Source organism: Martes martes, assembly GCF_963455335.1.
Source record: "Martes martes genome assembly, chromosome: 7".
Lineage (NCBI taxonomy): Eukaryota > Metazoa > Chordata > Mammalia > Carnivora > Mustelidae > Martes > Martes martes.
In genome coordinates, this window is record NC_137894.1 from 33,014,125 (window position 1) to 33,038,114 (window position 23,990).

Genomic DNA, 23,990 nt, shown 5'->3' on the forward strand with positions numbered 1-23,990 from the left:
TGTGATCTCTCTCTGTCAAATAAATAAATAAATAAAATCTTTAAACAAATAAAATAAAGTAAAGTGTTCTGTCCAGAAAAGCTTCAGTAGAAGTGCACTAGGACCCATCTGTACTTTCAGGACTCCCAGATTTACTTATATGGATTTTCAGCATGTGCACTAGCAGTTAAACTTATTCAGCTGAATAAGTATATGGATACTTATATTTGGGAGATTGTAGTTCTGAAATGAGAGGGAAAAGCTAATTGAGCTTAGTTTCTGTATTTCAGATTATAATATGTACAAACTGGCCTTTGTAAATAGGGAGAAATACAAATTTTTTTGAAAATAAAAGGAATATCTTAAACCTACTTTACCTTTTACAAAATTATCTCTAAGAGGCTCTCTTTGTAAAAAGCTCTAAGGAAAAGTTTTTTCTTTTATTTTAAGATACATTATTATTTATCATAGTGGATTTACCAATTTTGAAAATTGTAAATATTGGTAAGTATTCTGCTAAGATATAACTGACTATGAGAAGAAACTTTTCTTGTATTTACTATTGAAAATATTGCTTTCTAAAAAGATTAATCACATGATTTTTGTGTTCTTTTGGTATTTAAAATCTTATTTGTGAAAGCTGGTTGTATGTTTATTATTATCCTTTGGTACAAAGATACAAAATGTTATTAATGATCAACAAAATGATAGTGTGTTATTTCTACTTTGATCATGTCTAGATTCTTCTTCTTTTGTAGTCTAATTTTTCTTTCTGGCCAGCACAGAGCATCCATATAATAAACTTTTTGAATACTCTTTTATTTAAGGCTATAACATGCATATAGAAGAAAACTGTGCCCCCCAAAATGTATAGCTCAGTTAATTATCACAAAGTGAACAGACCCTGAAACTATCACCTAGATTAAGATGTAGAATATTACCAACAACCCGGAAGTCTCATTAGATAAACTTTTTAAATTTCACTTTTTATCAAGAAAAAGAAAAGTCAAAGTTCATTTGTAGTTTGAGCAGATTTGTTACAGGAAATAATTATATTGCAGTATATTACTATCAGTGCCAGTATTTAGCATTTTTGCTCCTTCTGCATGGATTTCGGATAAAAGGGAGCCATAAAATTAGAACATTATAGCATTACAAAATAAAAACTAACAGAATAATTGTGCAAATGGATAAATAATAGTTTCAGAACTTTTAAAATGACCATGAATAGTATGGAGACATAGTGAAAATGAAATGTTGGAATTAGAGATTATTTAAGTAGAAGTGGAATTTAAGTAGAATTTAAGTGGAATTTAAGTAGAAGTGGAATTATTTAAGTAGAAGTGGAAAGCAGAAGGTAATCAAGTTCAGATTTTGAATGAGACTAAGAGTTCAAAGATAATCCTTTAGGGAAGAAAGAAGATGTTGACTACAGATGCACAATATATCTTCACTTCCTTTGAGAGTATATTTACAAAAATTTTTAGTGTCTCTTAGCTAAATGCCTAATAAATACCCTGATACTAAACTAAAAAATATTGGCTTTTCTTACGGAATTCCCTGACATTCTTTTTCTTCATCAAGCCATCCAAGCACAAATAATATCAAATTAAAATCCAGTTTTTGACTGTTATTTTCATAGACTTCCAGGTTAAGGAACACAATTTAAGACTTTTAAATAAAAATTCAGTTTATTCTTTTCAAGAATTGATTTGTTATAATTACATAATGTATATTATGGTGATCAGAAAACCAGGCAGTGTTCTTAGTAGAATTATATAAGTAGGCAGTGTGAGTGAAGCTACATATTGGCCCTGCTGGGACTTAGAGTGAGAAATAGTAATGATTTGTTTGGTCAGCAAACAGACTTTACAGAATTAGTTCAGGATAGTAGCAACAATTACGTGAAACAGCAAATCCTGGGAAGAAGGGAAAATCTGATTTCTAGAGTTGCCATGTTATATTATTTGAAATATCTGGTGTTCTACACAAAATTCTGAAACACACACACACACACACACACACACACAAAGAAAGAAAGAAAGAAAAGAAAATGACCTGTATGTGTGAAAAAAGGAATCAATAGAAACTGTTGCTGAGGAAAGCCAGACCTTGAACTTACAAAAGTCTTTAAGCTATTTTAAATATTTTCGAAGGGAGCCATATCTGAAAAACTGAAGGAAAGTATAAGAACAGTGTCTCACTAAATATAAAATATTAATTTATATGTGTATGAGAAATTCACTAGAAGAGTTCAGCAACAGATTTGAATAGGCAGAGGCCAGAATCAGTGAACTTGACCACAGATTAGTTGAGATTATCTGTTCTAAGGAACAGAAAGAAAGAAAGAAGAATGAATAGGAATGAACAGAGCTTTTAGACCTGTGGGACACAATAAAGTACCCTAGCATCTGGCAGTTTAGAAGCACAGAGAAAGGGGTAGTAAGAATGTTCCAAGAAATAATGGCCAAAAACTCTTCAAATTTTCTGAAAAGACTATATACCCAAGAAGATCAACAACCTACAAAGGATCGAAACTTAGATACATCATAATTAGATTGTCCTGAGATAGAAAATATTGAAAGCATCAAGAGAGAAGTAATTCATGTACAAAGCAAGATTGACAGTTGATTCATCATCAGGAACCATTGAGGCTAGAGGGCAATACTGGACATATTCAGAGTGCTGAAAGAAAAAAGAGAGTCAAGAATTCTGTATTCACAAATCAAAACCACAGTGAGATAGCACCTTATACCAGTCAGAATGGCTGAAATTAACAAATCAGGAAATGACAGATGTTGGTGAGGACATGGAGAAAGGGGAACCGTCCTACGCTGTTGGTGGGAATGCAAGCTGGTGTACCCGCTCTGGAAAACAATATGGAGGTTTCTCAAAAAAGTTGAAAATAGAGTGGTGCCTGGGTGGCTCAGTTGTTAAGCATCTGCCGTCAGCTCAGGTCATAATCCCAGGGTCCTGGGATTGAGCCCTTCATTGGGCTCCCTCCTTAGCAGGAAGCCTGCTTCTCCCTCTCCCACTCCCCCTGCTTGTGTTCCCTCTCTCACTGTCTCTCTCTCTCTCAAATAAATAAACAAAATCTTAAAAAAAAAAAGAAAGAAAGAAAGAAAATAGAGCCTCCTGCGACCCAGCAATTGCATTACTAGGTACTTTACCCCAAAGATAAAAATGCAGTGATCTGAAGGGGCACCTGCACCCCGATGTTTTTAGGAGCAATGTCCACAGTAGTCAGACTATGGAAAGAACCCAGATGTCCGTCAACAGATGAATGGATGAAGAAGATGTGGTATATATACACAATGGAATACTATTCAACCATCAGAAGAAATGAAATCTTGCCATTTGCAATGATGTGGATGAAACTAGAGGGTATTATGCTAAGCAAAATAAGTCAGTTGGAGAAAGTTATCATATGATCTTGCTGATATGTGGAATTTAAGAAACAAAACAGAGGATCATAAGGGAAGGGAGGGAAAAATAAAACAAGACAAAATCAGACAGGGAGACAAACCAGAAGAAATCATAGGAAACAAACTGAGGTTGAAGAGGGTGATGGGGAAACTGGGTGATGGACATTAAAGAAGGCACGTGATGTAATGAGCACTGGGTATTATGTAAGACTGATGAATCACTGAATTCTACCTCTGAAACTAATATACTGTATGTTAATTAATTGAATTTAAATAATTAATTCCATATTCAATGAAACTACCCTTCAAAGTGACCATGAAATTAAGACATTTGTGGATAAATAAATCCTGAGCTAGTATTATCAGATCTACCCCACAAGAAATACTTCGGTGAGTTCTGGCTAAAATGAAAGGAAATTAGATAGTAACTTGAAAGCACTTGAAGTGCCATTAAAGGCAACTATAGAGTGAAGTATAAAATATAGTATGAATATATTTTTTTACATTTTGTAACTTTTTTCTCTAATCTGATTTAAAAGACAACTGTACAAAGCAATAATTATAAATCTTTGTTGATGGGCATGACATTTTAAGGGTGTAATTTGTATGACAGTAACAGCATAAAGGAGGAGGAAGAGAATGGAGCTATAGAAGAGAAACTTTTTTTTTATTAACATGTAATGTATTATTAGCCCCAGGGGTACAGGTCTGTGAATCACCAGGTTTACACACTTCACAGCACTGACCATAGCACATACCCTCTCCAATGAAGAGAAACATTTTTATATACCATTGGACTTAAGCAATTTTAAATCCAGACTTGATTGTTATGTTAATTATAATTCCCTTGGTATTTGCAAAGAAAATAACTAAAAAATAATATGGTAATATAAATGACAAAAAAATAAGAATATACTAGAAAACATCTGTTTAATACAAAAGAAGACAGTATTAAATAGAGGAATAAAAATAATATGTAATAAGACATATATGGAAACTCAACAACACAGGCCACCTGTTGCATGTATCACAAATCACAAATGTATGATTGCATTTATGTGAAATGTCTAGAATAGGCAAATCTGTAGAGGTAGAATGTAGATTAGTGTTTGCCTAGGGCTGGAGTAAGCAAGCTGGGAAACGATGAGGGGAAGGATAATTAAAAAGGATAGGGTTTCTTTTTAGTATGTTGAAGGTATTCTAAAATTGATTCTGGTGATAGTTCAGTAGCTTCAGGAATTACACTAAAAACCATTGAATTGTACACTTTAAATAAGTGAATTTTATAGTATGTGGTTTATATTTCAATGGAACTATTATACACAAAACACAGGAATGCTCATAGTATCTTTATTCTTAATAGTCCCCAGTTAGAAACACCCAAAAATCTATCAGTGGAAGAAAAGATAACCATGTTGTGATATATTCCTACCATGTAACATTTTTCTGAGTAAAAAAGAACAGATTACTGATTCTAATGAGTATCATAATGAGTCACAAAATATACTGGGCAAAAAAGCCAGGCATGAAAAGGTGCATAGTGTATGCTTTCATTTAGTTTAAGAACAGGCAAAATAATATAGTTATGATAGCTTCTGCAAAGGGCATGGGTGGTATTGATAGGAAGGGGTTGAAATAACTTGCTGAGATAATGGAAATGTTCTGTATCTTGATTGAGGATTACATAGATGTAAATATTTTTTAAGCTTATCAAATTTTTACTTGAGATTGTGGTGGTTTGCAATGTGTGAGATACACCTTTAATGGCTATGAGTCCTGGAAGCTGGCATTACAGCAACTACTTTAGGATCAGAGACATGGCTTCAGGTTTGAATGAATAACTAGGATTGAGTTCCATTATGCTGTGTAGTACCTTCAGGGAGCTTAGACTTTTCTGTCACTGAAAAGATTGAAAAATTCTGTCCATTGGCCTTGAGCAGAGAAATAAGAAGGACCTTAGCCATCTAACCTTAGGCCTTAGATTATTCTTAAACTACTTAAAAAAAAAAATCAGTTCCCCATATCTTTACCATGCATAGGTATGGGGTCTGAATTTATGTTGTATTTTTGGTACATAATCTCAAGGTAAGGAATTAACAAACTATACCAGGAACTAGCATAAACCAACACTAAATGAAAGTGTTTTAGGAGTTATGAGACTCCTTAGACAATAACCCTTCCTGAATCTGTACTTTTAAACCATCCTAGGAAACTTAACCACCTTAACAGGGCATTGTTAACAGCAAATGAGAGGAAGATCAGTTTAAGGTTTGGAAATAGTATTATAGTCTACAACAGTAGAGAGTTAAAAGAAGGCGTAGAAAGCAGAATGAAAGACGTTAAAAAAAAGATAGGCATGATGGTGAGTCCTAAAATCAACTAACAAGTATAGGCTAGTCTGAGCCTAACTAAGCATTCTTTCGTCAAGCAGCCCATCAAAGATGGTGGAGTGGATTATTGATAATGGGCATAGAATATTTTTATTGAGATGTTCTTCAACTAAGAAATGATGGATAACTTGATATTTGTCTCTCTGTTTTTTTTTTAAGATTTTATTTATTTATTTGACAGAGAGAGACAGTGAGAGAGGGAACCCAAGCAGGGGGAGTGGGAGAGGGAGAAGCAGGCTTCCCGCTGAGCAGGGAGCCCGATGTGGGGCTCGATCCCAGGACCCTGGGATCATGACCCGAGCCGAAGGCAGACGCGTAACGACTGAGCCACCCAGGCGCCCCAGTATTTGTCTCTTTTTGAAATACTGAACATTTACAGCTATGTGCTCTCCACGTTGGATGAATGAGATAGTGTTTTATTAGTTTAGTTTTTCAGTATTGGATATATAAATAATTTTCAAATTTATTTTATTTTTAAAAATCTGCTATTTATAAGTAACTTATTATCTGATATAAGATTCCATCTCCTTAGCTAAAATGTGGATGCTTGTTCTCTGGATCCAGTAATCTAGTTTAGGGAATTATAGTTAGACTAAACCCTGCTTTGCAAACCTCTTTGAACTACTCTGCCTCTATTTAACTTTTTAAATGATTCTGCATTGAGAACTATTCATAGATAGTACCTCATTCCTAATTATACAGTAAATATGCACTAATGAAACTTGATTCATTGTGTTGCTCACTTTGTCTCTATTGTTAAACTGTTCCCTTTTGTTTTTTAAAGGCACACCTACACAAATTTGAACTAAACGTCCTAACTCTAGAGATGTTCTTTGAGTAAATGATACTCAACACCTCCCCCCCCCCGCCCCGCAAAAAACCTGGAGATGCCTATTCTCTTTTAATCCATTTATTACTAATATTAATGGTACTGACCTCCCCCCAGCCTCCTTTATTGTTAGAGTGACTCACTGTTTCAGTAGCACTAATCTGAGGCTTTGGTCCTTCCTTGAACATGCTCTCTTCCCTTTCCCACAAGTAGTTGATTTTGTCTCACTTGACTAAGTGGTGGTGAGGTACATTTTCTAACTCTCTTTTCAGATTTATAAATACCAAAGTGCTGCTGGGTTTCCCTGCTCTATGGTGCTTTTCTTCCTGCTCTTTAAACATTGACACACTTGTTGGAATTCCTACAAGTGTGGTTAATTGCAAGATTTGTGAAAGAATTATTTAACTTTTGGTAAATTGTTTTGGGTGTATTTTTCTTTGGGGTTCCATCATTGTTCCTTGCATTGTTGCCAACTATATGCTAATTATATTTCAGACCTGATAAAAATGGGCCTGTTTAAAAAAATAAACATATAAATTGTTTTGAAATTTCCATAATTTTTTAAATTAGAAATTTTTAGTATGATATTAATTCACAACACTTTCAATACTGGAAGGAATACTTTGAATACCTAAAAAAGACCTTCATATTTTCCTTTTATTTTTGTGTAATTTCCTCAAATCAGTTTAGAAAATTTATTCACATTTAATGCATATTACTTGATACATTTTTAAAAATATATTCTTAAGATAGTTGGCAGCATTGTCCTTGATTCTCTATTGGTTTGGGCTTATATAATATCTTTTTTCTTTTCTCCATTTTTTTGTTTTTCTTTTGCTTCCTAAGGGCATGATGATACAGCGCCATGTGCAATTTTGAAAAGTATGGATAGTTTTAGCTTTCTCCAGCACCCAGTCCACCAGAGGAGCTTAGAGATTCTGCAGAGGTGCAAGGAAGAGAAGTACAGTAAGGCTGCAAATCCTGATAAACTCTGTGTCATCACATATCTGTTTGGAAATGGAAACCAAGAGCATTCTGCACCAGGGTGGGACATAAATTGCCTTGATAATGTGACCTCCATAATCCTTTGACCAGTCTCAGGATACTTCCATTGATTGAGACTTTATTTCTTCTTTCTTTTGAAAAAGTTGATATACCTCTTCTTTGAACTTGGATGACTATTTTTTGCCTGTGATCCTTGAGTTGTTAATTATACTTGGTTTTAGAGTCTGAATTGGTTTCCAGTTTTGTCTTTAAAGTAGCTGAGTGATGGTTACAAATGGAGTAATGATTTTTTTCCTGCTAATTTTTTTAAAAAGCTTTATTGAAATCTAATTGAGGTAAAATCACATGCAAAAGTGAAGAGTTTGATAAATTTTAACATATATATGCACTTGTGAAATCATTAGCACAGTCTAGTTAATTACCATATCCGACACTGCCAAAAGTTTCCTCTGCCCCTTTCTAATTTTGGCTGATTTTATGCTTGTTTATGCTTGAATTTGAACATCAGCAGTGTTGCTTTTGTGAATCATTGTTTAATCCACTTCGTTTGATTGCAGTTCTATCAGACCTTTCTGTCTCTGGTTTAGAGCAAAGCCACCACATTAATGTTTTGGCTTAAGAAAGAATGAGAATCATGATGGATATTCTTTTTTAATTTTTATTTATAAAATTAGTGTGAAAAGATGCCCTTGGTCTCCATTTCCTCCTTTCTATTTGTTATACGCATTCTGAATGAAAATGGGTTCTTTTGCCTATTGTGGGATTATAGTTTCTTGGCAATTGCTATAGTGAGGATGAAGAGATCTTTTAAAATACTCAAAGCCCAACTCAGCAATTTGCAAATAATGACTTAAATTACTTACATATTCTGAGCTTTTTACAAATCACCATAGATTTACTTTGTTAATTTCACAGTTTTGTGATTGAAATTCCATGAAATTTTAGGATCCAGTTATCAGTGAAAGGAGAATGTAAGTAGAATTTCTAAAAGCAATGTTGTGGGTTCTTCAGTTCTGCTTTCACTGTTGTATAAGAAAATGTGTAATGCATTTTGAAAAATACTATTAAAAATGTTTTCTTATTTTAGAAAGAACAATGGTAAGTATTTCATTTTAAAAAGAACACCGTGTTGCTGTTAATTATTGCTGTTTCTAAAAGGTATACAGTAAGTCTTCATTTCAGTTACCTATCTTCCTCTTCTAAATCTTTTAATCCATGGGACATTATTTAAAAGAGCCTACAGATCTTTTGGGGGAATTTAAATTAATTGTTTTTTATTTTTAAATAGTGGCAAGTAGTTTATTTGTTTTGCTGATGATTTTCATGACCCTCAGTCCATCCCAGCTTAGTAGATATAGGTTCAGAATAGGAGGGCACCATGTACAGCATAGGCTGCATGAGGAATTTTTTTTTTTAAAGCTTTTATTTATTTATTTGACAGAGAGAAAGACAGCAAGAGAGGGAACACAGCAGGGGGAGTGGGAGAGGGAAAAGCAGGCTTCCCACTGAGCAGGGAGCCCAATGTGGGACTCTATCCCACATTGGATCATGACCTGAGCTGAAGGCAAATGCTTAAGGACTGAGCCACCCAGGTGCCCCTGCATGAGGAAATGATATATTTATCTATATTTACATGCAAATTTATGGAAGTTGGAGCTTTTCCATTATTTTAGGTAGTTTATTCCATTTCCTATATAGTACTACCAGTAATTAAAATTTTATAATATATAAAATTACAAATTCAGGTCTAGGAGACTGTTTTTAAAAATACAGGGAACTACCAGCTTTAGATAATGGATAATTGGCAAGGTGAATGAACCCTTCTACAGGTAAAAATGATAAAACCTGGAAAAAATTTAAAAATAACAAAATGATTTGAAAGCAGTAGAAAATGACAAAACAACAACAACAAAAACCCCACTGAAAGACCAAAAAGAAGCAGAAACCAGAGGAGAGCTTATTCTTTGAAGTAAAACAGTAGATAAGAATTGTGAATCTGTGGCTTTTTAAACAAGGTGCCCCAGAGACAACTGACCACAACCATACTGACTTGAGGTATCAGAGAACAAAAGTTGAGGATTGGCAAAACAACTTGGAATTTAGGAGGAAAATCCTGGAACTGAGTAAGCTACCAAAGGGCTAAAACACAAAGTTAGAGTATAAATTCTGCCAGCCATACCTAGCTAACAGCTGTGAGTACTCAGGAAAGCTGGTAAACAAAGCAGTGCAAACCAAATAGGAGATGACCTTTGAAAGATAAAACTGTAGTAGGTGAGATTTGCAAGTTTGCTCCTTTTTTTGACAGAGGGCCTTTTGTATCGCTATAGCTCCTGTGGGAGAAATACTGAAGTCTTGCTATCTTAGTCCCATAAATAGAGGGGAGAGAGAAAGAGGCAGAGAAATATTTGAAGAAATAGTGGCCAAAAACATTTCATGTTTGATTAAAAAAAAAAAAACAACAACTGACTTAGAGATCCAAGAAGATTTGTGAATTCCAAGTAGAATAAATAAAAAAGAAAACCATTATTAGGCACATTGTTTGCCAAATGTCAAAGATAAAGAGAAAATCTTGAAAGCAGCCAAAAGAAAATATGGCACATTCAATACAGGGGAATAATGATACGATTAACACCTGACTTATTAAAGCAGTGGAGAGGGAAAGATATCCAAAAATCATAATTAAAATCTTCCCTCCCAAAACAAACAAAACACTGCCCTCCCCAACTCCCCCCCACCAACAGAACTAAATTTTCAGGCAAAATTCCTGTATTTTTAGTTTGGGTCCAGACAAGTTAATTACCTGTTAGAAGAAAAATCAACAGTTTCCAGAAAAATGTAACAGAATTTAGTGTTGCTACAATGTCTAACTATTAGCAAAAATATTCTTTAAAAATGAACCTGAAATAAAGATGTTCTCAGATGAAAGGAATCTGAGAGAATTTGTCACCATAATTTATATTCTACAAGAAATGATAATGGAAATTTTGCTTTTTAATCAGAAAGTTCAACTTTATTTTTTTATTTAATTTTTTTTAGAGAGGGAGAAGGTGTGTGAGCAGTGGGGGGAGGGGCAGAGGGGGAGAGAGAAAGAGTGACTCTTAAGCAGGCTCCACACTTAGCACTGAGCCCATCCGTCACATGACCCTGAGATCATGACCTGAACTGAAATCACGACTCGAATGCTTAACTGATGAGCCACCCAGGCACCTTGATAGTAGAGGTTCTTTAAGCTAAAGACTAAAATTACCATCAGATGGTAACTTGGATGAGTAAGTGCTGGTACACTTTTCTGCAAAAGGCCAGGTAGTAAATATTTTAGGCTTTGTGGGTCTTATGGTCTCTGTTGAAACATCTCCATTCTACTGTGAAAGGAGCCTAGAGAATACATAAATAAATAAGCATGGCTGTGTTCCAATAAAACTTTGTAACAGACACTGAAATTTAAATTTCATATGATTTTCACATGTCACAAAAATATTCTTCCATTGATTTTTTCTTTTTTCCCTCAACCATTTTAAAAATGTAAAAGCCATTCTTAGCATTAGGCCATGCAAAAACAGGCGGTGGGTTTGATTTGGCCCAGGGACTTAGTTTGCTGAAATAGAGAAACAGAAATAGTAAGTCTGTCTACAAATAAATGACTGTACATACTTCCTTCCCTTCTTTTAATTTCTTTTAAAAAGATATATGACTATTTAAAGTAAAAACTATGACATTATTCTGGTGGAATAAATTGTATCCACAAATTCTTTGATACTACTCCTTTCAAAAGGCATGTGCTCTACTTAATGACTCACTTCTAATAAATGGAATATGGCAGAAGTAACACTGTGCGGCCTTCACAGTTAAGACATAAAAGGTATTGTGGTTCTTCCTTTTCATTTCTTTTGCTCCCACCTTCTCTCTCTAGTGACTGATCTCTGAGATTTGGTCGGGAGGAAATTAGAGGAGAGGCGAGAATCGGGGGTTCTTGGAAGCATGACCTTCAGCCACACTTCTGCAAAGGTCAAGAGCCCTGGTAAGGTAAAGGAGTAAAATGGTAGGAGGAAGAGAGAGAAAGGGTGGAAGAGAAGAATCTCACTTGAATTTGACCCATACTTTTGACCAGTCTGTACCTAGAACATGTTTATGAAGAAGATGAAGGATTAGCAATTGACAGAAAGGCATTGTGGGCTTGATAAAACTTAATACTCTCACCTTGCTGACAATACCTGCCTTAATGTCCCTGACCTCAGGCCTCAGTATGGTCCCACAAATGATTGAAAATTTAGTCTGACCAAATGCAATTAATAGAATTCCGTTGTGGAATTCCAAATGGAATTTAAGTCTGACCCAAATGGAATTTAAAAAAAATAGAAATCAGTAACAGAAAGATATCTGAGAAGTCCTCCAATTTTTCTTTTTTTTTTTTGTTTTTAAATTTTTATTTTAATAAACATATAATGTATTTTTATCCCCAGGGGTACAGGTCTGTGAATCGTCTGGTTTACACATTTCACAGCACTCATCATAGCCCATCTCCAATTTTTCTTTTTTAAAGTAATCTCTACATTCAACGTGGGGCTTGAATTTACAACCCTGTGATTAAGAGTCACTTGCTCTTCTGCTGAGCCAGCTAGGTGCTCCCTGAGAAATACTCAGATATTTTGAAAATAAACCCCATGTTTAAGTAACTCATGAGTTAAAGAATTCATAAGGGCAACTTGAAACTACTTTGATCTGAATGAGAATGGAAATAACATAACTTGCATAATGCAACTAAAGAAGTGCTTATAAGAAAATTGATAGCTTTTATTTCTTTATATTAGAAAAAGTCAGAATCAATGCTTTTACCTTATGAAACTGCAAGAGGACTTTACACCCAAAATAAGTAGAGAGAAGTGAAGAGCTACAATCTGTGAATATAAAGCAGACCAATGGTAGAGAAAATCCATGAAAACCAAAAGCTGATTTTTCAAAAAGAGCAATGAAATTGATAAAGCTCCAGTTCTGTCTAATAGAACTTTCTGTGAAGATGAAAATGTTCTCCAGCTACACTCTCTAAAACTGCAGCCATTAACCACATATGGCTATTCAGCACCTGAAATTTATTGAAAATTTGAAAACAAATTTTGATTTGATTCAATCAAATAAAATTCGAAAGCCATGTGTCACCAGTGGCTGCTGTATTAGGTAGTGCAGTTATAGCCATTGTGATCAAGAAATATGAGAGAAGACACAAATACTGTTATCGGGAATGAGCAAGTGGACACAGTTACATATGGTATAGACCATCAAAAGATTGAGGAGAGATTATGAACACTTGCATCAATAAATTCAACAACTTAGATGAAATGGACAAATTCCTTGAATGGTGATCTAAATTGACCCAAGGAAAAATAGAAAATTTGATCACTCCTATACCTAATAACAGTGATGGATTCATAAGTAAAATCTTCCCCTAAACCCAAAAAGTCCAGGCCCAGATAGCTTCAATGGTAAATTTTATTTAAGAGACATTTAAGGAAAGAATAATACCAGTTCTCTTCAGTTTCTCTCCAGAAAATATAGGAGCAAGGAACCCTATGCAAATCATATCACGAGGCCAGTATTATTAATCTAATACCAAAACCAGACAAAAACATTAAAACTATAGACCAACATACCTCACAGTGACAGATGTAAAAAGTCTTAACAAAACAAGGGCTAACTGAATTCACCAATATATTAAAGGAGAATACATGAAAACCGGTGGAATTTATTTCAGGAATGAAAGGTTGGTTTGATAATAGAAAATCAATCAATATAACTCACTATATGTTTGTTTAAAGATTTTATTTATTTATTTGTCATAGAGAGAAAGAGCACAAGGAGAGGGAGCAGCAGGTAGAGGGAGAAGCAGGCTCCCCGCTGAGCAGGGAGCCTGATGTGGGACTCCATCCCAGGACCCTGAGATCATGATCTGAGCCGAAGGCAGACTCTTAACCTACTGAGCCATCCATCTAGAAAAAAAGAAAAAGCTTATGGTATCTCAGTAGTTGGATTAAAAGATTTTGTCATAATTCTTCAGTCATTCCTATTTAAAAACTTACAGGATCCTAGGAATAGGCAGCCTCTTCGTTTATAGAGAATATGCATAAAAATCCTACAGCAGACTTCATACCTAATGATCAAAGATTGAATACTATTCTCTGACATTGAGAAAAGGCAAAAATACCTGCTTTTGCCGCTCAGATTTAACACTGTACTAAAAGTCAGACATGGGGCGCCTGGGTGGCTCAGTGGGTTAAAGCCTCTGCCTTGGCCCAGGTTGTGATCCCAGTATCCTGGGATCGAGCCCTGCATCGGGCTCTCTGCTCAGTAGGGAGTCTGCCTCCCCCTCTCTGCCTGCCTCTATGCCTACTTATCATCTCTGTCTGTCAAATAAATTTTAAAAATCTTAATAAAAATAAGTCAGGCACAGTGCTATAAGGCAACAAAAAGAAATACAAGGTGCATAGATTGAAAAGGAAGATGTAGACAATGTGATCAACTGTATAGAAAGTGCTAAGGAGTTTAAAATATGCTATTTGATCTAGAAAGTAATCTCACAGGGTACCAGGTAAATTTACAAAATTAAGTTATTTTAGCCGTGAACATGTGGAAAATGAAATTTGTGAATTTCATTTATACATTTTTGGCAGTCAGCTTCCTAGATATTCTCCAGTTATCCTCATATTCTGGTATTCTCAACCTTGTGTAGTCTTCTGCATTTTACCAGTCTTGGTCTATGTGACGTATAGGACATGGCAGAAGTGATAGTTTGTCAATTCCAAAATTAGGTTATGAAAGTCTGCAGTTTCCATCTTAGATAATTTCTCACTTGCTAGCTCTCTCTTGGATCACTGTTTCTGGGAAAAGTAAGCTGCCATTTGAGTAGCCCTGCTGAGAATTCCTCTGAAGCCTGTAGTCAGCAGTTAAGAACTGATTCTTGCCACTAACTATGTGAGTGACCTCGAAAGCAAATCCTTCAGTTCCATTCTAGTCTTGAGATGACCACAGCTTTGGCCAACAGGTTGACTATAACCTCATGATAGACCCTATCTCAACCACCCAGCTAAGCAGTTGAAACCTGTTTCTGTAGAAACTCTGTGATTATGAGAACTGTCATTTTTAATTGCTAGGTTTTGAAGTGCTTTAATATGTGATGGGTAATAACATAACATACCATAACAGGAAATACTTAGAGATAATTTTTATTTCATTTTATTTTATTTATTAATTTTGGCAGGGGGCAGAGGGAGAGAGAGAGAATCTTAAGCAGGCTCCATGCCCAGCACAGAGTCTGATGGGAGGCTCCATCTCACAACCCTGAGATCATGACCTGAGCCGAAATCGGAAGTCATATGCTTAACTGACCTAGCCACCTACACACCTCATGTAGGGATAACTTTAATGAATACGTGTTAGACCTGTATACAACTAAGAGGAATTGAAGAATACCTAAATAAATGAAGAGATTTTTTGGTAGAAATTCACAAGCTAATAACTAAGATTTACATAGAAATATAGAATAGGATAACAAAACAGTTTTGAAAAAGAACAACAAAGTTAGAGAACTTAAACGATTTCAAGACTAAAATAATCACGAGATTATTCTTAGTATAAAGATCAAGAGATCAATAGAATCAAAAATCCAGGAAAAGATCTGTACTTATTGGTCAACTGATTTTCCACAAAGGTGCTGAGATAATCTATTGGGGTTGAGTATAGTCTTTTAAACAAATGACATTGGAACAGCTAGGTATACCACCTTATATAAGAAGAGGACTTTGACCTTATTTTATCCATAAGGTTGAACTCGAAGTGGATCAAATAGCTCTTCCTAAAAAGTAAAACTAAAAAAACAAAACAAAACAAAACAGAACTATTTAATTTGTCGAAGAAAACCTCAGAGAAAATCTTTGTAATCTTGGGACAGGCAAAGATTTCTTAGATGGGACGTAAGAGCATGAACTGTTCAAAAACAAAAGGATAAGTGGAGTTCACCAAAATTGAAAATTTCTACTTTAAAAAACATCTTGCTAAGAAAACTAAAAGCATACCACACCCTAGGAAACAAAACTTGTGTGATACCGATAACTGATAATGAACTTGAAAACAATATTTTAAGAACTCCTATAGTTAATAAGATAAGCAGTTCAGTTAAAAATAGCTTAAAGAGGGTGCCTGGGTGGCTAAGTTGGTTAAGCCACTGCCTTTGGCTGAGGTTGTGATCCCAGAGCCCCAGGATCAAGTCCCACATCAGGCTCTCAGCTCCATGGGGAATCTGCTTCTCCCTCTGACCTTCTCCCCTCTCATGCTCTCTCTCACTCCCTCTCTCTCAAATAAATAAGATCTTTAAAAAAAAAAAGCCTAAAGATTTAAACATGTGGTTCATTTTTTTTTTTTTAGAGATTTTATTTATTTATGGGGCACCTGGGTGGCTCAGAGGGTTAAGCCTCTGCCTTCGGCTCAGTTCATGATCTCAGGATCCTGGGATCGAGCATCGGGCTCTCTGTTCAGCGGGGAGCCTGCTTCTCTCTCTGTCTGCCTGCATCTCTGCCTACTTGTGATCTCCGTCTGTTGAATAAATAAATAAAATCTTAAAAGAAAAAAAAAGATTTTATTTATTTATTTGGCAGAGAGAGACACACAGCGAGAGAGGGAACACAGGCAAGGGGAGTGGGAGAGGGAGAAGCAGGCTTCCTGCCGTGCAGGGAACCCGATGTGGGGCTCGATCCTAGGACCCTGGGATCATGTCCTGAGCCGAAGGCAGACACTTAATGACTAAGCCACCCATGTGCCCCTAAACATATGCTTCAAGAAAGTATATATATTAATGATCCATAGGTTCATGAAAGATGATCAGTTTCATTAGTCACTAGGGAAATGCAAATTATAATCACAATAAGGTTACATTAAAAGCCTGTATCATTGCTAAATTTTAAGAAGTTGACAGTACTTAAAAATATTGATAGTATTAACTGATGATGAGGATATGGAGCAACTGGAATGCTTTTTATACTCTACTGCAGTGTAAAATAGAACAATTATTTTGGGAAACAGTTTGTCAGCTTTTTTTATAAAGGTGAGCATATCCTTTCCTCGTATTCCATTAATACTAATCCGAGATATTTACCTGAGAGAAATGAAAACATATGTTCACCCAAATAGTTTTATAGATCAGTTGTTAAAATATTACTTTCAATGAAACAAGTACTGCTATTTAAAATTAATAAAAATAGATTAACTTCATCAATTAAATTCTCAAATGAATTTTTTAAGAAGTTCAATTAAATAATATCTACAAGATTTTTTTTTAAAGACTTTATTTATTGAGAGAGCGAGAGTGAGAGAGAGAACATGAGCGGGGAAGAGAGGGAGAAGTGGGGCTTGATCCCAGGACCCTGGGATCAGGACTTGAGCTGAAGGTAGATGCTTAACTGACTGAGCCACCCAGGCATCCCATATCTACAAGATTCTTTAAATGATGAAAATAAAAGGATCTACAAAGGTATACGAGGCAAAGGTGAATAATAGCAATAAAGTCAGGTAATAATCTGAACAGATTTACACTGATAGAACTTTATTAAAAGATTTAGGTGAGAACGACAGAACCTGAACTCACTAGAAAGTTTTGAGATCTGATAAATGATAAATATGTGTATAAATCTAAATAAACAGTTACTTTGCAAAACTTAGTAGTAAAGTTTAATTTGCTTGATTAATGGGAAGAAAACAAGGTGAAAATAGGTATTGGGTAATGACATCTGAGATGGGAATCAAATCACTGAAAGATTCTTGTGCTCTTTAGTGAAAGGGAAGAGAGAATTCAGTTTAGGATTCTTGGATATGCTAAAAATTCAAGGATAATCCAAGGAGAGAGTATAACTTCCAAAACAAGCGAAACCAGAATATAAGGAAAATAATTCAGTAGAAGTCTGGATAAAAGCATGTAATAATTGGGGAGATTCAAGGCATAAAAGAAAAAGTCAGCAAAAAACCAGAAACAACTGTAATATCAATAAATTAAAATGAACCAACCTAAACAGTTAAAAAACAGGTTACCCAATTAAGAAAAAGAAAGCTCAATTGTAAGATGTAAGAGAAAAACCTAAATCCTGTGAACACAGATTCAAAATAAAATGTTGAATAAAGTTGTATCAGAAAATTTATTTCTGCTCTCTGGTACATTTTCCCACCTCCTTTAGGCAACTCTTAAGATTTCTGTTACTATGGGGCGCCTGGGTGGCTCAGTGGGTTAAGTCGCTGCCTTCGGCTCAGGTCATGGTCTCAGGGTCCTGGGATCAAGCCCCGCGTCGGGCTCCTTGCTCAGAGGGGAGCCTGCTTCTCTCTCTGCCTCTGCCTGCCTTTCTGCCTGCTTGTGCTCTCTCTCTCTCTCTGTCAAATAAATAAATTAAAAAAAAAAAAAAAGATTTCTGTTACTATAAATTAGTTTTGCCTTTTCTAAAAATTTTACAGAAAGGGAATCATACAGTATGTATTCTTTTGTGTTCTGATTCTCTTATGCAATATAATGATAAACATTCATTTGTGTTGTTTCATATACAATTTGTTGCTGGATTATTATATATAAATAATTATATATACAATTTTGTTTATCATTTGTTTCTTGATGGATATAAGGGTTATATACTGTTTTGAGCTCTTGGGAGGAGTCCTGCTATACACATTCTTGTTCAAGTCATTTTGTGTACATACATTTTCATTCCTCAGGTAAAACTTACGGTTGGTTGCTGTGTCATAAAGTAGACATGTTTTAATGGCATTAGAAACTATCAAACTTTGGTATTTTAAAGATACTTCATTTTCTTTTGACATTATTTGTTTTTGATAAACTCAGATGTCATCCTATTATAATTCTTCCATATCCAATGTACCTTTTTTTCCTCTGGCTGCTGGGCATTTTCTCTTTGTTTTTTGGTTTTTAGTAATTTATTATTTCCTAGATATGATTTATATTTAGCCTCTTTGGGATTTGCTGTGCCTCTTGGACCTGTGCTTCAGTTGTTTTTCATCAGATCTAGGAAATTTTTGGCTAACATTGTTTCAAAATTTTTTTCTGCTGCAATTTCTTTTCTTTTTGGATGTCAGTTACATGTTTTTAGAATATTTGATATTGTCTCAGAGATTCCTCATCCAGTGTTCATTTTTCTTTTATTTTTGTTCTTCATTCTTCACATTAGATAATTTTTATTTATTGATTTCAAGTTCATTGTGTTGTTTAAAGTCTTCTTTTAAGCCCATACAATGAATTCTTTGTTTTTAGTACCAGAATATTCATTTGGTTCCTTTTTACAGTTCCTTTTTGCAGTTCCTAGTTTTCCCTTGAGTTTTGCTGTCTGTATAGTAGAAGATGGCATAACACCATCTTCTACTTTAAGTCATTGAACATTATGATAACTATTTAAAAACAGTCATTTTTTTATGTGAATCCTAAAGTGGGGGATGATAGGATCTGAAGCTGTTGGAATGGGATTAGGAGAGAGGTACATAGGCCTTCATTTTCTGAATAATCAGTAACAAATGTTCAGTATATTATTCCTAATGCCCTCTTAATGTTTAAAGTAATTAATAATTGATGTTGAAAATCATCACACAGAGGGCAATAAGAAAGTCAAATAATATTCATAAAAGAATTACCCTCAAAGAAGCACCCTATTGTGTTTGCAGGAAAGATAAGAAAGAAAGAGAAGAAAATTTCCTGTGAGTACTTTACAGTATAGAAGAATTTAAGAATGTGCATTGAATAAAGAAGTAGCACAAATTTAAGACTATAAAGTACCAGAAGGATATTGAAAAGAGGTATTGAACTACTGAAGCATTCAGAGGCATAAAGCTACATCTGTATGAGCTCAAAAAATAGTGGAAAATAGCTGAAAATTGAACTAGTAATATTGAAGAAAGGCCTGGGATGATTATGTTTCAGTATATGGAAGAAAAGAATAGATATGGAGGATAGATAATGATAATTTGTCATAGGGATAATTGGTGCCCATAACGAAGGAACTGATTAAATAAAACAACAACAATGAATTCAGTATATAAGAAAATAAAGTTGGGGCGCCTGGGTGGCTCAGTGGGTTAAAGCCTCTGCCTTCCGCTCAGGTCATGATCCCAGGGTTCTGGGATCGAGCCCCATATCCAGCTCTCTGCTCAGCAGGGAGCCTGCTTCCCTTCCTCCTCTCTCTGCCTGCCTCTCTGCCTACTTGTGATCTCTGTCTGTCAAAATAAATAAATAAAATCTTTTTTTTAAAAAAGAAAAGAAAGTTATTCAAAGTTCTAACTGAATTTGTTGATCACAAGATTATTTTAGTAACAGTTTACTGGACATTCTCCTGGGAATTTACTTAGGAGTAGAATTGCTGGGTCATATGGTAATGCTATGTTTACTTCTTTGACGAACTGCTAGAGTGCTTTCCAAAGTGACTGTATCATTTCACATTTCAGCAGTGTACAAAAGGTTCCAATTTTTTCATGTCCTTGGCAACAGTTATTATCTGTCTTTTTGATTATAGTCATCCTGGTGGGTATGAAGTAGTATCTCATTGTAGCTTTGATTCATTTCTCTGATGACTAGTGATGTTGAGCATCATTTCATGAACTTATTTGCCCTTTGCCGAGTCTTCTTTGGGAAAATATCTGTTCATATCTTATGTTCATTTTAAAATCGAGTTGTCTTTTTTTACTCACTTGTAAGAGTTCTTTTTATTTTCTGGATTCAAGTTCCTTATTAGATATTTGATTTACAAACATTTTCTATCATTTTGTGATTTATCTTTTTGCTTTCTTGGTCTGTCATCCTTTGAAGCACAGTAGTTTAAAATTTTGATGATGTCTAGTTTATCCACTTTTTTCTTTGGTTGCTTATGCTTTTGGTAACATACCTAAGTAATTTTACTGCCTAATTCAATGTCAGTAATATTTTCTTTGAAGGGTTTTATACTTTCAGCACTTATTTTGATTTTTGGTCCAACTTCCTTCTTTTACATGAGGATATTTAGTTTTCCCAGCACCCATTTTTGAAAATATTATTCTTTTCCCATTGAACTGTCTTGACACCTTTGTCAGAATTCATTAGATCATAAATGTAAAGGTTTATTCTGTATTCTCAGTTCCTTTCCATTGTTTGTTTTTCTTTAAGTCAGTACCGTATTGTCTCAATTACTCTATCTTTATAGTAAGTTTCGGATTTGGAAGTGTGAGTCCTCTAACCATGTTCTTCTTTTTCAACATTGTTCTGACTATTCTGGGTCCTTTGCATTTCCGTATTAATTTTAGGATCATTTCTGTAAAAAAAAATGATGCTGGAATTCTAATAGAGATTGCATAGATCTGTAGATAAATTTAGGGAGCATCACCAACATAACAGTAATTAAGTTTTCCAATCCATGAGTATGGATGGCATTCCATTTATTTAGGTTTCTTTTAATGATATTTTGTAGTTTTCAGTGTAGACACTTTATACTTTTTAAAGTTTATTCTTTTTGTATTATTTTGATGTTATTAGTAATGGAATTGTTTCTAATTTTATTTTATGATTGTTTATTACTATTGTATAGAAATATAATTGATTTTTAAATATTGATCTGTCTTATAATTGTGCTGAATTCTTTTATTAGTCCTAATAGTTTTTTGTGGGTTTCTTAGGATTTTCTACATACAGGATTGTTATCTTGAATAGATTTTTTGACTCCCTGTCCAATGTGTCTTACCTGTATTAAATGTCTTTGTGTATGTGATGTTATGAAAATTCATGGCCGTATGTTTATCATATGATTTAAAGTAAATTATAACTTAAAAATATTGGTAATCCTTAATAAGGAAATAATTTGTTGTTTTTGATTCTCAGTGTCTATATGTAAGATTAATTGGCCTCTGAAATCTATAGTTCTTGTTAGCAGTATACTTATTGCTGAAAAATGATGCAAAGGAATCATTAGGAATTTTTTGAATATTAAAATAATGAGCTTATACATTTCTAGACCTTCAACCCAGTTACCTTTCATTTTCTGATAATGTTTAAATGAGAGAAGAAATAAGAAGATTTATTACTTAATTCCCTAATTTTGTTCATTGTTGGCTAAGTCAGATTTGTAAGTAACAGGCACGGGACTTGGTTTATATTGTTATTTAGACATTTCTGACATGTTTAGCAAATATTTACCATTGAAATACATTAAAAAACAATTTTTCTAAGGACAAATAAAATTAATTTGTCCTTAGAAAAATTGTTTCATGTTTAGTTTCTTTTAGCATTGATTTGAAAATGTCTGCTTTTTATTTGTTAGGTATAACCCGGAAAAATCCCAGAACACCTCTTTCTGATCTCCAGGGCATGAATACTCTAAATGAAAAAAACCAACAGTAAGTATGTTTGGTTTATATTTTCAAGGAATTGTAGAAGAAATAATTTGAATTCTCTAATACTTTTGTGGGCTAAAAAATATGAAGAAAATCAAGCCTAGTTTGTTTTTGTTTCTTGATGCTTTTGTAAGTAGTATCACTGAAACTGGACTAAATGTGTGTAACTAGTCAACTGTTTGCAGCAGCATTAGCTATAGTAAGAGGTAAGACTGAGAGGATTTGAAATAGCACATAATAAGTTTGATAAACATGTTTAGCAGGAAGCTCCTATTCAGTCTTTATGCATTAATGTAGCATTTGATATAAGAGAATATGCAAAACACACATGAACATTAAGAAGCATACCAACAAAATGAGCCTACTATCGAAGTTCAGCACCAGAAGATTTTAGTATTATTGCAACCACCTTTGTATTACTTTCTGATTTCTCCCTCCCCTCTACCCTTAGGTAACTGCTACCAGAATTTTATGTTTATCATTACTGTGCACTTAAAAAAAGTTTTACAGTAAATATATGTTTTTTTTAAGCTGTAAATTGGCTTTTCCAGTTCTTGAGTTTTATAGAAATATCGGTATGTAGTCTGCTGTCTTCTATGACTTTTGTTCCCCTTCAACAATATTCATCTAAGATTCATCCATCTTCTTGCATGTAGTTTATTCTTTTTAGTTGCTGTATAATATTATATGCAATGGGGGAATGGGGAGTTACTGTTTAATGAATATGAAGTTTCAGTTTGGCTAACACTGGAAATGGATAGTGGTGATGGTTGCAGAGCAGTGAATGTACCCAATGCCAGTATACTCAATGTATATTAAAAATAATAAAATGGACAGAGAACAGATTGGTGGTGCCCAAGACTAGGGTAGGGTATGGGCAAAATGGGTGAAGGTGGTTAAAAGATACAAATTCCCAGTTCTAAGATAAATTAGTCCTAGGGAAAATGTGTGGTATAGTTACCATTGTTACTAATATGATATTATATATTTGAAAGTTGCTAAGGGAGTAGATCTTAAAAGTTCTCATCACAGAACGAAAATTTGTATCTGTGTTTGGTGAAAGATAGTAACTACACTTATTCTGGTGATCATTTTGCAGTATATATAAATAGTTGTTCTTTTGTTTTTATACCTGAAACTAATAAAATGTTATGTGTCAATTATTTCTCAATAAAAAAGAAAATTGGTAAGTTTTGGGTTATGTATTTTTTTTAAGGTTTTATTTTTTTGAGAGAGACAGAGGGAGTACTAGCGGGGGAAAGGGGAAGGGCAAGAGGGACAAGCAGACTCCCCATGAAGCGTGGAATAGACCCAGGGCTTGATCCCAGGACCCTGAGATCATGACCTGAGCCCAAGTCAGACACTTAACCAACTGAACCACCCAGGAGCCCCATTATGTGTTTCTTAATCACAATAAAATAATTACATGGCATTAATGTACCATAATAGATTTGTCTCTCAGTGGATATGTGGGTGGTTCTTTCACAATTACAAATGGTGCTTCTTTAAACATGCTCATACCAATCTTCTGGTTCACCTATTATTACATCTCTGGGATATGTACTTAGTAGTAGGACTGTTAGTTCAGTAGGATATGTGCATGTTAGTTTTGTAAGATAATCCCCACTTGTTTTCCAAGGTAGTTGTACTAATGTACACTAATAGTGACAGCTGAAATTTCCCTTTGCTTTATTCCTTGCCAGCACAACTGATTGTCAGACTTCTTAACTTTTGATAATCTGATGGTTATGAAATGATATCTTATAACTTGCTTTTCCATGCTTATTAATGATATTGAATAATTTTTATATATTTTATGGCCATTTCTGTATTTTGAAATGCTATTTGTTTGCCCACATCTTTTCTTTAAAAAGTATTCTTTATAAGTTTTGTGTACTGGTCCCATTTCAGTTGTATGTTTCAAATGTATTCTCCCAGTTTGTAGCTTATCTTTCACTTTATTTAATGGTGCATTGT

The 23,990-nt window shown here is 34.4% G+C and overlaps 1 protein-coding gene across 1 annotated transcript in view; it reads left to right on the forward strand.

Annotated features, from left to right (window-relative positions):
• The window catches only part of MYO9A (myosin IXA), a 276,631-nt gene that overhangs the window by 120,468 nt on the left and 132,173 nt on the right, over positions 1–23,990 (forward strand). The window contains exons 15-16 of the mRNA XM_080807816.1: positions 7,470–7,589; positions 21,941–22,016. Coding sequence (XP_080663942.1) covers positions 7,470–7,589; positions 21,941–22,016 — 196 coding nt within the window. The remainder of the gene's footprint in view (positions 1–7,469; positions 7,590–21,940; positions 22,017–23,990) is intronic.